The sequence below is a fragment of the Pyrus communis genome, chromosome 16, assembly GCF_041283825.1.
Source record: "Pyrus communis isolate YQ-2024b chromosome 16, ASM4128382v1, whole genome shotgun sequence".
NCBI lineage: Eukaryota > Viridiplantae > Streptophyta > Magnoliopsida > Rosales > Rosaceae > Pyrus > Pyrus communis.
Window position 1 is genome coordinate 24,892,598 of NC_142580.1, and position 15,462 is coordinate 24,908,059.

Below are 15,462 nucleotides of genomic sequence, written 5' to 3' on the forward strand. Positions count from 1 at the left end.
TTTCAAAATTCATAACTTTCAATTTGGGAATTTGATTGAGGAACAGTTTTCGCCTACATGCTCAGTGAATCGAACCCAACGTTCGAAGGTAGATTTTGAGGATTATTACTTAAGTTTGAATAATTCATTCAGATTGGGATTTGTGACTAATTAGTCCCAAATCTTTGATTTCAAGTTTGTTCTTGCATGATTTGAGGGATTTGAAGCCTATTTGATGACTGGAGAACGATTTTTGAGACATTAAGGTAAAGATTTACACATGATCAGATTGCTGAGATTTTGTACTAGTTTCATATAATGAGATTTAGAGAAATATGATGTTTGATTCAAAATACTTCAAATTTGGACTTTAAAGGACATTATTATGGAACAAATGAGTTGTAATATTGATGGATTGTGTTTTGGCTGAAATATATGTTGAAATTCTAGGAAAAATAGACCTCAAAGTTGCTAGTTTCATACCAAGGATTAAACTACGAAAATAGTTTCAGTTATGGGGTAATTTTGTAAATTACCAAAAATTCAGGGGCCAAAGTGTAATTACCAAAAGTTTGGAGACCTATTTGAAACAATAAAAAGTTCAAATATAGGAGTTTTATTCTGGTTAAGTGAAGGTCCCTGTTGGATATAATTGTTGTTATGGGAATAAAGTTGAGTCATTATATATGAACATATGGTGATATATTGTAATTGTTGAACTAGGGACTCCAATTACTTGCGGTGCTTGCGTTTAATCGAGGCATTGGTGAGGAATATTGCTTACTTGGCTTGGAGACCAAGTTGGGGGATCCTCACTTACCCTAGTTATGGAATTTTGTGAATGTATGTATATGTAAATATACGCATGCTTGTGAAAGCTGTATAAATTTTGCTGTGATAGAATCATGAGGAAAAATGGTTTTGTTTTATGTCATGATATACATGTTGTTTTATGCTAAAAATTAAAGTGATGACTTGAGAGTGAAAGGGGCATAGCAACTGCCTTGGGTTTCGATCCCCTAAATCTCCGGAGGGGCTACTACGAAGGGATTAGTATCGCTACCTTTCTAGGAGAGGTACTAGGATACCTAAGGGTAGATCATTAAAGGACACTCTTGCTACACCTTACCATAAGTATATTCGTTCGGAGTTGGTCCAGGTAAAGGGGAGTTGGTCATTAGATCGGTCATCAAGCATGTAGTGGTTTATTGGGATCCCTGTTTTCCTTTAAAAAGAAAATTGTGTGGGCATACAATCTATTTTCAAAACTAAACAAAGCTTTTGTTGTGCATCAATCATTTTCCTATAGTATATGTGGTGTCGTATACTATTTTCAAACCTAGTTGGGGTGGATTCCCTGAGGGGGAGCGATGAACGTTTGTGATGCTCACCCCTATTTTATTACAGGACCGATGCACCTACAAATAGACGATATGGACTAAAATCAGGACAAGTGTTGTTTGTTACTTGTCAACTTCTTAGTTGCTCATTGACTTACCACTGGTTTTGTTTGTACATATGCTTGATTCCCTCCATCCTGAAGGAATATTTTGTAGCTAAACTTAGCACTTTGTACTTTTCAAATCATACTTAAGAGTTGGTTAGTATATTTACTTACTTTAAACTCTTTGGTTCTGTTGTAAGTTGTAAACTTTGTCTTTGTTGTAAAAAATTTATCAAAATTCCGTTGCCCTTGTATTCTTCATTTTACCAAAATGATTTCCGCTTCCGTACTGCTTAAAAATAAGTTATTTTACTTCCCCTCAAATAGCCTTACCCTCTATTGAGAATGTAGTGCTATAGTGTTGGAATTTAACACTATAATATTGCGTTACTAATAGTGCCCCTTTTTAGGGCGTGACAGGTACAACTGGTGGCAAGTCACGTTTATCCATCATTCCAGGCACGGAGAGGTTATGGGGAACTTCATCCTTTTCGTGGTCATAGTCAAGCAGACTTACCAAGTCTGAGCATTTGGTTGATTTCTAGTTGAAATAGAGGCATTTTTGGAGATTTGGAGGACTTAATTGCTAAGAAGGAAACATTGCACGGCTAAAATTGCCAACGTAGAAATGAGAGCTACCAAAATTAGAAATTGGCTTAACATTTAAGCACCAAAAACGTAATTTGACCTACTATTTAGTGGAGAATTTCGTGGCAACGGAGAATTAGTCAGCGCACGAAGGAACTGGAGGGAAGCAGAGGCAGAGGGAGAGGGAGAGCCCACCCATTTATTCATAAATTATTTTCCCATTGATCATCGAGTTTGTCTTCACTCTTCAGTCATGGCCGAGGTTAGCATTCCAGACTTGTGTTTTGTTTTATCCTTTTTATTTTTTTTATTTTAATTTTAATTTTTTAAAATTATGATTATTTTCTTTTTATTTTCTGGGTAATTTCTTTGTAGATTTGGCCTAATTAGATTTCTGATTTATTTTATTGTTCATCAATTATTTGCGCACGTAGAATATAATTTGAAATAACTCAGGAGATTTGCCTTTACTTTTTATGTTGTATGAAAGTTTCCTGATCAAAAGAAATTTGGGTTGTTGGAATTATATTTATACGGAGATCTATAAACCTTTGTGAGTTGTACGGAGTCTAATTTGGGGCCAATTACATTTTCTGAGCGGTATGAAACAATCGGATCCAAAACTTGTCTGCCTGTTCAACCCCAGTCTAACAGACTGATTGAATGTCTTTTGAAAATTTTGTGTGTTAATGTTTGCTCCATTTCCGATATTCCTGAATGCCCGTATTTTTAATGGGTACTTGTTTGGCAAGGATTACCCGACTTCTTGCCTGAACTTTGATTGTATTTTCAGTTATCACAAATTCTCTACTTGTATATGGTTTGTAATAAGTATTATAGGATGTTTCTTGGTATTGTAGACCACGGAATGCCACTTTGATGGAGTTTATCTGTTTTTCTTCTCCGTATTTACAATTAATTGTTACTTTTTGTTTTCTGCTGTGTTACCTCAGATTGAGCTGAAAACAGCACCTGCTGATTTTCGATTCCCCACAACCAACCAAACTAGGCACTGTTTCACGCGTTACATTGAATTTCATAGGTAGTTTTTCAAACTTTAGCACTAGGAGCTCAACCGTAAACTGTTAATTGAGAATTTTCCTTTCCATCCTTAACATGTGAAACCAATTGCAGGTGCGTCTCAGCAAAGGGTGAAGAATCGAATGAATGTGAGAAATTTGCCAAATATTACCGCTCTCTCTGCCCTGGTGAATGGGTGAGTGCATTGCTCATTCCTTTTTGAATACTTCAAAACTGATGTGTTCTTATTGTGCCAATGTTTGATTAAGCACTTCATATACCTATGTCTGAAATATAAAGCGAGAATGGGAAAGGTCCATATGGTCTTCTCTAGTCCTGTTGTATTGTTATCGGATAAAAGGTCTTTGGCAAGTATGGGGAGAAAGCTTTTCCTATAAAATGCTCAAAGTTCAACATTTAAATTATTAAGGTGAACAAGTTTGAGCTATGAAATGTGTTCCCGCTATCATGTTGGACTTTTTCTCATACAATTATTAAGGATGAATGAAAACAAAATCGTCAAAGTGAAAAACACTTAAAAAATAGCTTTTAGCTTTCGTTTCGTGTATCTTTTCTTTTACATCTCTCTTATCATCCTTTTTTCATTTTCCCTTGAAAGTGAATTGTTGTTCATTGGCTAGATGGACAAGTCTTGATTGTTAGAGGAAAACCAAAAAAAAAATTGTGAAAGCAATAGGATTGAAGCACCCGGAGTCCAGGATTGAAATCTCAAGTTTTTTTCCCAGATTATGGCTAGATAGGAATTTTGCAGTGACTCTATATTATTTGACTTTTGTTTCGTATTTGTTTGTTTTCGTGTTTTTTCCTTTGATTTTTTGATGATTTTCCAACTAATGGTAGCACTTTGTATAGTGAAAAGGTAATGGTACATTTTATTCTCTATTATATCTGAAATCTAACCTTTTTGTCGTGGGCTTGCATGATTGTAGATTGAGAAGTGGGACGAGCAGAGGGCGGGCGGAACTTTCCCAGGTCCTCTATAATTTAACATGATATCCTGGCATGATCTTTCTTTGATATGGAAGTTGCATCGTTTCTTTGTTGGATCTTTGTGAATCAATAATTGACCTGTGTGTTCAGATTTCTTTGATTTTATGGCAATCACCACATTGTTTGTTTTAATTTAAGATTTATTTGATTGTCTGCACAAATGTTTCCATGTTTACTCATTTTTTCGAGGGTTTTCTTCTTCCATTGTTTCTGGCTATATGAAATTTGGTGTTAAGTCATTCAGGCGATTCGATCAAACTGTATACCTGTAGGAGCTTCCTTCGGAATAGATCACTTAAGGCTGCTTTTTGAAAAAAGAATTATTTTGCACCTCTCACTTACTAGCGAAGAGGAATGCCACTAGACCGTAGTACTAATTAGTAAGAATTGAAATGAAATATTAAGTTGGAATCCTTGCTTGAAAGATTGTTATCTATGGTTATTTGGGTGTCATGAGACTCGAATGGTAGTCCAAGACGCTGGTAATGGAAACCGAAGAATTGCAGAGGAAAATTATATGAGAACTACTGCATTTTACAAGACTTGTGAATAGTTTCGCAAATGGACTTGAAGTACCTTGAGCTTGCATCGAGCTCGACTCCGATTTAGTTTGTCCGATATTCGCTTGTAATAGAAATGAACACGGCACGTTTGAAGAACAAGCTGAGCTTGAGGTTTATGGCATGATTTTGTAAAGCTCGTGAGCATTCATGAGAAGCTTGCTTGCAATTCCGCTTGTGTTAAATTGAAGTCTTATGCTAAGAACATACTATTACTGTATATCACATGATAAGAAAACAAGGTGCACCCAAAAGTTGACCTCAAAATTTTCCTTAAAAGTATCATTTGCTGAACCTTTTGATGTGTTTATGCTATTTTAAAAAGTAGGATTCAATTTGCTAATTTGAGTAACAACTGACCTTATAAATATACAAAGCGAGTTGTTAATTTATCAATTTGCTGATTGAATTGCTACCGTGTTGGAGATACGTGACATAAGAAATCTAAATAGGTTTTTAGAAATTTAAATATTATATGGGCCAAAAGGTTTTTAGTAATAGGAAATGTTGCATCCCATACTCGACTATTCAAGAATTAGGAGGAATTCTTTATCAAAATACTTCGGACCAACACATAGAATTTTGTGCTTATAATCGAAATTATTAAATTGTAAATCATTTTATAAAGACCACCTCTGCAAAAAATAGTAGGCGTAAAATATTAAAATACAAAAAGAACTCCAATTCTCACCAAATGTATAGTAATGTAAAATCTACAAAGTGATTAGAGTTGAATATCAGAGTGTGATTAACAGACGAACAAACTAAGTATAAACTACTACAATTTTATTAAGTGAATGAAAGATTGCCATAACGGCTACATAACCTAAGAGGCTACATTGTGAATAACTTGTTTAAAATAAACTAATACAAGCACTACTACATATAGTGAAAACTAAAGCATTCCTTAATGGGCAAGAAACTCTAATATCTTTGGCTCACAAGAAAACCATAAATAAAAATAAAATAATAACTAATTTCCAACACTCCCTGCTTAACTCATGGCGGCACACGTCATGAGGTACCAACAAGAAGATGTGATAAGTCTATTTTATATTATATATTTCACCCTATTCTTAGTATATGTTGGTGAAAATTTGATACTTTGATTTTTATTCTTAATATAGGACATGAGACTTCCTCGTGAGCAAAAGTGATAAATGAATGATTTTTGGAGTGATTCTAATTGGAGGATGGTCGTGAGTCTTTCAACTTATTTGTAACAACGTTTTAGATTTTTCTACCAAACGATTAATTTATGGCGATGAAATAAAGGACCAGTGCATGAAGCTATCAAAGTGATGTTTTGGGCTTATTTATGCTTTTTGGCGTTCAAGATGGTGTCTTTTGGGTTCAAGCTATAATGCCCCGACCCGAAAATTTATTTCGGAAGATAATTACTATGATAGACCCAAATTTAAACTCTTGTTTAACTAACTACCATTAATCACAATTCTTTATTTAAATTTCTTAATCACTCACAAAATCTATAACCAAAATTTACTTACAAAAAACATAAGATTAAATTTTCAAATAACTCACCAAAATTTCTCTTCTTCAATCAAATTCCCAACAAAAGATTAATCTCAATTATTTAAGGCTGTATCTAACCCCCGTTAGACTGCCTACGTACCCTTGAACGGGATCAACCCTTTCGTAGTTCACATTCATTCTTTTATCCATTTTCGAAATATTCTAGTAACGAAAACATTCAACATTAGCTTTCATAATCGAATCACATCAAATGGGTACTAATTACTGATTTAAAATATCAAAATTTGCATGAAAAAATAGTGTCGGGCCACTGGCCACGCACCACCGTGGGTGGCGGTTTCTGGCAAACGGAAACCCAGTTTTCCAACAAACTCCAAAAATTACCAAATTTTACAGGCAAGTAGAGTTTAATGAGAGGAACACCTTTTATACCTGGACCAAAGTCCAATTCAGCTAGAAAACACCTAAAAACCACCTCAATCCGCCAGAAACCCTTGAAATGGGTGTTCTTATTTTGACTCCAAACAAGCTCCGACGTCTCAACCATTGCTTGGGCTTTGTTTCTGGGGTTAAGGGGAGTCTATTGGTGGTGGTGGTTAATGGAGTTAGCTTCAGATTTGGGTGAATCGCCACCAAGACTTCTGTTCCCCCATCCTACGGGTTTCACCGAACCAAGACCAAATTTCATTGGTTTTTGAGTGGAAATGGAAGAGGATAGGATGCTTGGTCGATTCCAAGGGGTGAGTAGCTTCAATTCACAGGAAAATCATAGTGAAAGGCGTCAGGAATCATGAACTTCTGTAGGGTTTGCAGTCAAGTTGTGGATCCGAAAAGGGTCGAAGAGAAAGGGGTCTCTAGTCCCCTGTTCTCTCCTTCCTTTCTTGGCCCTTTCTTTCCTCCTCCCAATTGGACCATCCTCTTCCTCTCTACTCTCCCGATTCACCACAACCTCCCCTCCTTTTTCCTCCAGAAACCCCTTTCCTCTCCTTTTTCTCCCCTTTCATGTTGCGATATGGCAGCCTCCCGACTCTTTTTATTTTTTATTTTTTATTTTTTATTATTAACTTCTAATATCTTTGTTTCACTCTGATTCACAACCGATTTTCGCCCACGCTTTTGTAGGGTCGAGGTCTATCCAAATACGTCAATTACATTTACTCAACTAGGGCATTTTCATCTTTTTCACTTATCGATAAATTTTTCGACGTACATTATAATAAATCCCGGAAACAAAATTCTAAAATTTCTCTAATGAAATTTTCATAACCATAAATCAATTTATTCTCGATTTACTCAACATGTTCATATATTTTTAATTTTCAGGGTATTGCACAAGCCCTTCTAGAAATATGTTTAGGACATCTTAAGTTTTAAAAAGAGTCGTCCTAGACCTATATTGGAGGTGTCTAAGACTCTAAACGTGGTTGTTTGGTAACTGGGCAATTTGTCCATGTTTGACTAGGAAGTTGTTTTCTTGTTTCTCTTAATTTATTTTGTTTCCTAGTTTTTTGAAGACCTTTTCTAGGAATGATTTTACTTTGTAGTAGTATAAATAAGGCTATTTAGCCATTAGGGTTCTCTACGCACTACTTTGGAGAATCCGGCTTAGAGAGTTTTTGATGATTCAAGTTTACTTACAAGGTGATTTTTATCCTTGTTCTTAATAATATTTTTCTTTATGATTATGTGTAACTAATTTCTTTTGCTAGGGTGAGGCCACAAGCCTTAGCATGAATATGTAGCTTTTATTTAATTGCTTATGATATTATGCATGCATACTTTGAATTATTAATCATTGTATTTAACTATCTTTATTCTTGATGCTTGATCACCATTAGGATGCTTAGATAAGTAATCGGATGTAATTTCTATTGGAATGTTACCTTAAAATTGAGGAGTGCTTCTTGTGATTAATAATTGTAAGTTCACTTACGGCGAATACCACGTCTTAAGTGTTTCATGATTTTTCAAAGTGTTTTCACAAAGTGTAATGAGTCATGCATGTTCACATTTGATCTGAATGTCACATGTGGATTGCATGTTTGATATATGTTCTATCTTGAATGCCACAAGTAGAATATGCATTAGGAAAACCTAACCTTCAAAGTTGCATGTGTAATTCATAAGTGATTGGTAAAACTACATAGAATTGTTAAAGTGATGGCGGAACCCTAGTGCTTTTACAAATTGATTTTCAAAAACCGGTTTCTTTTGCTTACCTTCTCTCGCCAATTTACTTAGTGTTTTTATTTAAATTCATTTTTATTGTATTAAATTCTAAAATAATCTTTTCTAAACTTTATTTTAAATAATTAATTAAGATTTGGGTTTTTAAATTGTTTTCAATAATCTCTGTGGAGAACAACCTTACTTGAGTCGTTTATATTACAATTACCTTGTTCTCTTGCAAGTCATTTAAAATGTTTTAATCCCTACTTTTGCAGGTGTTAAAAATCCGATCAAGATGTAGATGCAAGCTCCGTTAGGCGGATACGACAGACAAGCTCTGCTAGGTAGACACGACAAGACAAGCTAAGTTAGGTGGACACGACAAAACAAATGATTCAAGTGAGCAATTTGAGTAACCAATCTAAGCGAACAAGCAAGCGAGTGAACAAACGACAAAGTAAACAAGTAAGCAATTCCAACAGGCAAGCAAGCAATCCCATCACTTAACCATCAAACACAGATTTTAGTAAACAATCCACAATCCAAATAACCAGGTACACAATATCTGATGTGGTAGAAACTAACACACAAATTAAACCCTCTTTTAGATAATTGTAGTATGCGTAAGTAGGGATCGTTCTAGGCCGGGGATTAGAAGGGATGCTAATCTACACAAATTAAACTCTAAATCACTAAACTAGATTTAAAAACAGAAAACTAAACTTAAACTGACTCAAATAACTCAAAACAAGCACTAAGGGGTGATTTGGACGAAAATCTAACTAAATTGACTCAAAACATGAAAGGGGGGTTTGTTTGGATGAAAATTGAGTTAAAACTAATAAGTTGCAGAACTAAGTAAAGGTTGCATGAAATTAAGGTGACTTAAGGGGTGAAAGGCTAGCTAGAGGATTCTTCTCCACACATGAACCATATGCATACAAATCGATTTCCAGTTATTATTCCTATAAACCATGAATGAAAGTGCCCCAAATTAATTGTGAACTACAGAAATTAACTCTAAGATTTTCCTAATTTCATTGAATTGGACTCAGCGACGCAATCAAATTATTCTTATCAAGTTCCCTATATGAACAACATGATAGAGATACATATCAAAGATCATTACGTTCTATGAAAATCATAAGCATTGACATGGCATTCGTAACTATGAACTGCATGATACTCCTGCCATGGATTTACTTAACACAATCATGACTAGTGATTTCCACTACTTATAAATATAAGTTCATAACTATTAGGTGAAATTCTCTTATATTTTAGCATCAGATTCATGCATGCAAACTAAGTATGCATCCTTAATCAACATACAAGAATAAGTTATCAATCAAACAGATAAGTAAATCCCATTCATGTTTTACGAAACAATAACTGGGTGTAATCAATTCATATAAAGCATATGTCCATGGCTTCGAATTCACCTCTAGTTAAAAAGAAATTAGTTCCACATATTTGCAAATAAACAAAACCAATCTAATTTAAACATTGAACTAAAAATAAGGATAGAAAGAACCCAGAAACGCTCCAGCACGCCAATGGCCTTGGATGGCAGGTCACGACACAAGCCCTTCTTCTCCTTCCTTCCTTGCAAAGCTGCGGCACAAAGTGTATTTTTCTAATTTTCTCTCTAAGGCTCTCCTTGATTTTGTGCGGCATAAAGTATGTATATATATGCTAGGGTTCATGGCACCAATCCTTGGAGGACAAGGATAGGGCACGGCAGATTTCTAGGGGGAAAAGGACTAGGGTAGTTCGGCACAAAGTCAGAGCTTCTAGAAAGGGGGTATTGTGACAGGTTTCTAAAAGGACAAGGGATAAGATATGCGGCGCAAATCTAGGGAAGAGGATAGGGCTTCTAGAACCAGATATATAGGTGATTTAATGTGAAATTGATTCCCCCTTGCAGCTGGAATTAAGGTAGGATAAGATTAGGATAGGATAAGATAAAATAAGGTTAGTTTGGATAATGTTTAGATAAGGTTATTAAAACACTCTAATAAATAGAAACTAACTGAGTAAATGCAAGGAAATAGGTTAACAGAGTCGAATAAATATGCTCCTATCAATATCGCTCGAGTGGTCAACAATCTAAGCACTTGAGCAATCGTTGATGTGGTTGGTAGACCTATTGTGGGCCTTCAAAAACAAACAAGAGCAGCAACTCAATGTGGGCCTCCAAACCAACCAGGTTCAATAAAAGTCTCAATCAGTCAGGCCGAAGTTCAACAGTTCAATTCCCTTTTCTTTTCTTTCCCAACAACTTTAAACAACTTCAAAACCATCTTATGTATATTGCTTCTAGAAAAAAAGGGAATCAATCTTCTGAAAAAGCATGGAACTATAATCCGCAACAAGAATGCGGGCAATTTTTAACAAACTAGACTTCTATGCAGGAACAATCAGTAGGTTCGAAAATACAGGCAAGCATTGGTGGATTTATGGGTTCGTAGTCATTCAGATGCGGCGACGAAGGTGAGTCTACGAGTTCAGTGATTGGGAACAGCGACGCAGTTCTGGTGTTTGATATGAGTCGAGTTGGATGCGTTCAAGCAGCGTGAGGGAATTGTGGATCATATTTGAAGCGGTGCGGTGGTTCTTGGCAGTGGATTCAGCTGACTGTTTTCAGCACAGGTCAGGGTGCAGAGATGTGCACGTTCAGATGGGTGCGGTGCCATGCAGTCAGACTGCAGGTAGGTAGTCATGACGGTGAAGATGGATCCAGATGCGAAAACGGTGCGGGGATGCGCGTCAGGTGTAGGAGTACGAGAGAAGAACGAACGACGCAAAATTTGAATAACAAACAATGACAATGTTTTTTTTTTAATAGAACTAGAATGATTTGCTCTTGTACCAAGTTGAATATTAAAATGCATGATTAATAAGTGAACAAACAAACTATAAACTAATACAATTTTATTAAATGAACGAAAGATTGCCATGATGGCTACATAATCGAAGAGGCTACGTTGTGAATAACTTGTTTAAAAAACAAATTAATACAAGCTTACTACATATAGTAAAAACTAAAGTAAAATCCAAATCCTTAATAGACAGAAACTCTAATATCCTTGACCTACAAGCAAACCATAAATAATAACTAATTATCCAACCATTGGTGTTGCCATTTATTCGAATAGAAAATGCATCAGATAAATGCAACCCCATGGAAGAACAAGAGCGAGATAACAAGAAAGTAATTAAGGTATTGCATTTATACAATTGAAATTTCAGCCCATAAAGATTAAACTGTAAGTGTTGATCATGCTTGAGGTAAAGGGTGTGGAGACAAAATAATCCCAAGAATCCTCGAGGCAACACATTTATATTCACACGTGCAACTAATTATCCCTAGAAGTGCAGGCAGTGGACTACGACTGCTCAAGGCTCCCCTGTTCCTGGCATGAAAAAGTCAAAGGCCTTAAAGATAGGATTAATTACTAAATTCTATCTTTAATACATTCTGAATTGAAGACCAACTCTATCAAGTAAGGAATCCTTATTGCAATCAATTAGGGATATTCTCACCATTATTTTAAGATATTATCCCCTAATTAATATTTTGGAAATATCCTTTCCTTACGCATCCTACGAATGACATAATGTGGCCAATAGAAGGTTGCCATCCGTAGGGCAAAAGCTACACCATGGCCGGTCACTACCTCCTATAAATACCTCCATCTCCACCAAATTCCGGTAAGCTTTTGCTACACATACAAGCCTTAAACATTCACTCTTTTTAGAGAAATTAACTTAAGCATCAGAGATCCATTGGCCAAAGCTCTCATTTCTCACTCCCTGTGGGTGCATGAGGCTTTGGATTTTAATCAAAGTTGTTGATTGTTTTGTAGGTACTTTTTTGTCAAGACTGAAGACGGCGAAAATTTGCTACCATAAATTGGTGCTTTCATTGAGAGCTTGATTCAAATGCTCGAAGAAGGCTCTTGCATTTTACTTTCGAAATTTTTTATTATGTTGAATTTCTCACACGCAGTATCATTGAATTTTTTTTAAGAAAAGTTTTTTTTTTTATCAATCCATAGAGAAAGGATACAATAGTAGAAAATTTTGAAACCATGACGAATGGTGCTTTTTACATACTTAGGTTTTCACTGACACGGTGAGCTGGAGAACAGAGCACAACCATCACCACGGCCACTGCCCAGCAGCCACCACGTGGCCACCAGCTAATAGACCATGCTGCTCAGCAAACCTAAGACCCTCAAGCTCACGTGCAGGCGGCATAGAAGCTGGCCTAGCCAGCAGAGGAAGCATGTCCTATGCAGGAGGTCCAGCAGCCCACTACAACAGCTATTGTAAGCCCAATAGCCAGGCCCAAGCCCTTGTAGTATAGTAGGCAGCCCATGTATGAGCCCAGTGTGCTCCATCCCATGATCAGACGGGCCAAGCCGACCTAGCTACTGACCTGCGTGCTTGACTTTTTCTACCGACTTGATTCCTATTCTAAACTAGTTTAGTCGACTCGGATTTCAGCCATTGGATCGACGATTGAACCGAGAGTATTTTGACCCTATTTTTCTACAAACAAGTTCCTCCATTTCAAAAGGCAATCCACACTTATGCTAGTAGGTCAGAGACTTAAGTAGCATCCTTGCGCAATAGTCCCCCTTGACAAGTCAACTCCTCGAGGTGTACTGAAGCAGGACAGAAGCTGAAGACCCAAATGCGTTTTGACAAGTAGCCGTTGAACCAGTCATGAACCAAGCACTCATGCAATGCACTCCCTTATCGGCCCTTGGGGAAACATTTTCTCATGCCTTAGTGCATTGAGAAAATGGCTAATAGGTGAGTGCAAGTCCACAATTAGGTCCACGTTTTGACGAACACTAAAAACCCGAATCTGGCACAGTGTTTACTCGCGATGTGGTTTGCAGGGTGTTCCTCCTTATACTGTAATAGGCAGAACATGGAGCATGAAGAAACTCGAGGATACTCAAGCTCACCTTCAACTGGCTCTCAATGCCTAGTGCAGTCATGAGCAGCCCACTCACTAGCTAAAGAAGAACGCGACACAGATGAGCAGACCATCGGGAAAAATAGTACAGACTTGCAAATCATCGCTAGATGCGACTAAGGCAATGAAGGCAAATCTATAAGGAAGTAGAAATGCAGTTCAGCTCGAGTTTAACTGGCAGCCCACGCCAAACGCTACCGCAAGTAATTCATTCACCAGCTAGAGACGAACCACGTGAATTGCAGTTGTGACATAGACGAAAGATGAGGGAAAGAGCACCGGAGGCTTCGCTGCCCCAGCAAAGGCAAGCTTAGTAGGAAGTACAAAGACTCATAGAAGAGCAATTGTGCGGATTTTAGCGGCGAAACCACTTAGAAAGAATGTAGCTTGTATGAGCAACTCACATTTCATTGACAAGATCAAGTAGATGAAACCACACAACATACATTGGCGTATGCAAAGATTACTTATGCTTCGACGAATGCAACAACTCACCTAGATGGTGTGCCGGGGGCAGACGAGTAACAAAATGACGCACCAGCCTAACCTGCAGGAGAGTTCCTTAAACCACTAGAAACCGGGGGCAAGTCTTGTTCTCATTACCTCAAATGGTTCAACACTTGAGCAACACATCGCCAGTAACAAAGCACCGATGACCTAATGTCCCAACTCCTCCTGCTGTGTATAACCTGGCCCAAGCCAGTCTCCGCTCCACATCTCACAACCATGCCTACCAGCTATGCGCTTTCGGCTGTCCTCAATCTTGTACCACGACTCCCAATTGTACTGATCATGGCCCGTGACTTCTTGTTGTGTTGACTTATGCTCCATGGCTCCTAACGGCGCCAATCAAGCCGGCAACACTCTAAGCTTTAAAGCATTCAATGACAAAGCAGAAGACGAGGCTTTAACTAGCAATTCCTGCTAGCTAAACACTTAGTGATGAAAAAACTTGCAATCCACTCAAATTCTTAGTTGATCACAAACCAAGCGTCAGGAGAGCACATGACGAAACATCCAAGGATGATGCGATACTTGGAGAGGTCTGGGAGTAGCTCATTGCTCTTCCCACCTACACCCTCACGTGGGTTCCATAAGCAGTTCAAAGTCTTAACTAAATCGCTAAACAAAACCTCACAGGCTAAGGATGTTGGAAATGTGCCATAAAGCCAATCATATGATGATATTTTACGGACATTTCACATGTTAAACTAATCTAGTTTAATATAAAGGGCAAATATTATTATTTAGAGCCGTCTTATATAAATGTTATATGCTTAAATGATAAGTCCAAGGAATATGTAATATGGGAGTATGTGATCTAAAGAAGTTAGATTCATGAGGCCATTCTCTTTCATATACATATCTTAAACGTTCTTGATCATAGGATTGCCAATTGGGCATTGACAGTCCGTTAAGATCAGTTCATGCTATGTCTTCTCTTAGGGAGAATGACTGGTCTCGAGTCATTGGTGTGACTAACACCAAGACAAGCATGTAGGTGCTCAATAGAGAATGAGTCTACTAAACGCGATTAACAAAGAGTTCTCATACTCATGTCATATGAGAACTCATGTTTGGGATAATGCAAAGTAGTCATTTGACTTGAGGCATCATAGGTATCTTGTGGTTAGGTCCTTGATCTTTGACTATGTCAAAGTCACTCCGTCAAAGGGTGTGGACCACATCATAGTTGGGGTTAAGCCACTTAGCCATGGAGGCAAGTGAATGCATAACAAGGGATCTCTAGCCTTCAAACCATTTGATGGAGAATACTTTATGATATGATTAAGTATCTCTGGCCAGAGTATGAATGTGATTTAGGAAGTCGTTCCAAATCATATTCAAGGTAATCATATAAGTAAAAGAATCACATTGGATAATAGACATGAATAAACTATCAAACGAAGCAATGTGGTCAAGAGTATTGTACTAGAGAAAGACCGTATTACATTGTAATCCTAAACTGAATAGGTTCTCCACCTCTTTTGATTAGCTTGGGTAGCCATGATATACTGCTAGGTGCCACTCATGGTTTGTGGAAGCTCTAAAGGTGTATAATCACTAAAGGGAGAATTGAAAGTATGTTTCAATTCATAATCGATTTGAAGAATTCTGATCACCCATTGCCTCACTAAAAGGAACCTAATATATTGTACGAGGTAGAGATTGAAGAAACAACGGAGATGAGCAAGGATAATTAA

At 37.1% G+C, this 15,462-nt stretch overlaps 1 protein-coding gene across 1 annotated transcript; it reads left to right on the forward strand.

The window, feature by feature from the left end:
- Window positions 1-2,112: 2,112 nt before the first annotated feature.
- LOC137731940 (Cytochrome c oxidase, subunit Vib family protein) lies at window positions 2,113-4,174 on the forward strand. The gene is made up of 4 exons (XM_068471205.2): window positions 2,113-2,273; window positions 2,965-3,053; window positions 3,146-3,227; window positions 3,982-4,174. The coding sequence occupies exons 1-4, from the start codon at window positions 2,265-2,267 to the stop codon at window positions 4,033-4,035; spliced, it is 234 nt and encodes a 77-aa protein (XP_068327306.1). The 5' UTR covers window positions 2,113-2,264; the 3' UTR covers window positions 4,036-4,174.
- The last annotated feature ends 11,288 nt before the right edge of the window (window positions 4,175-15,462 follow it).

Excerpts from the sequence above, each read along its gene's own strand:
- LOC137731940 (XM_068471205.2), top strand. Across the intron at positions 3,054-3,145 it reads CGTTACATTGAATTTCATAG|GTGCGTCTCAGCAAAGGGTG; the intron begins GTAGTTTTTCAA and ends AACCAATTGCAG. Across the intron at positions 3,228-3,981 it reads CTCTCTGCCCTGGTGAATGG|ATTGAGAAGTGGGACGAGCA; the intron begins GTGAGTGCATTG and ends GCATGATTGTAG.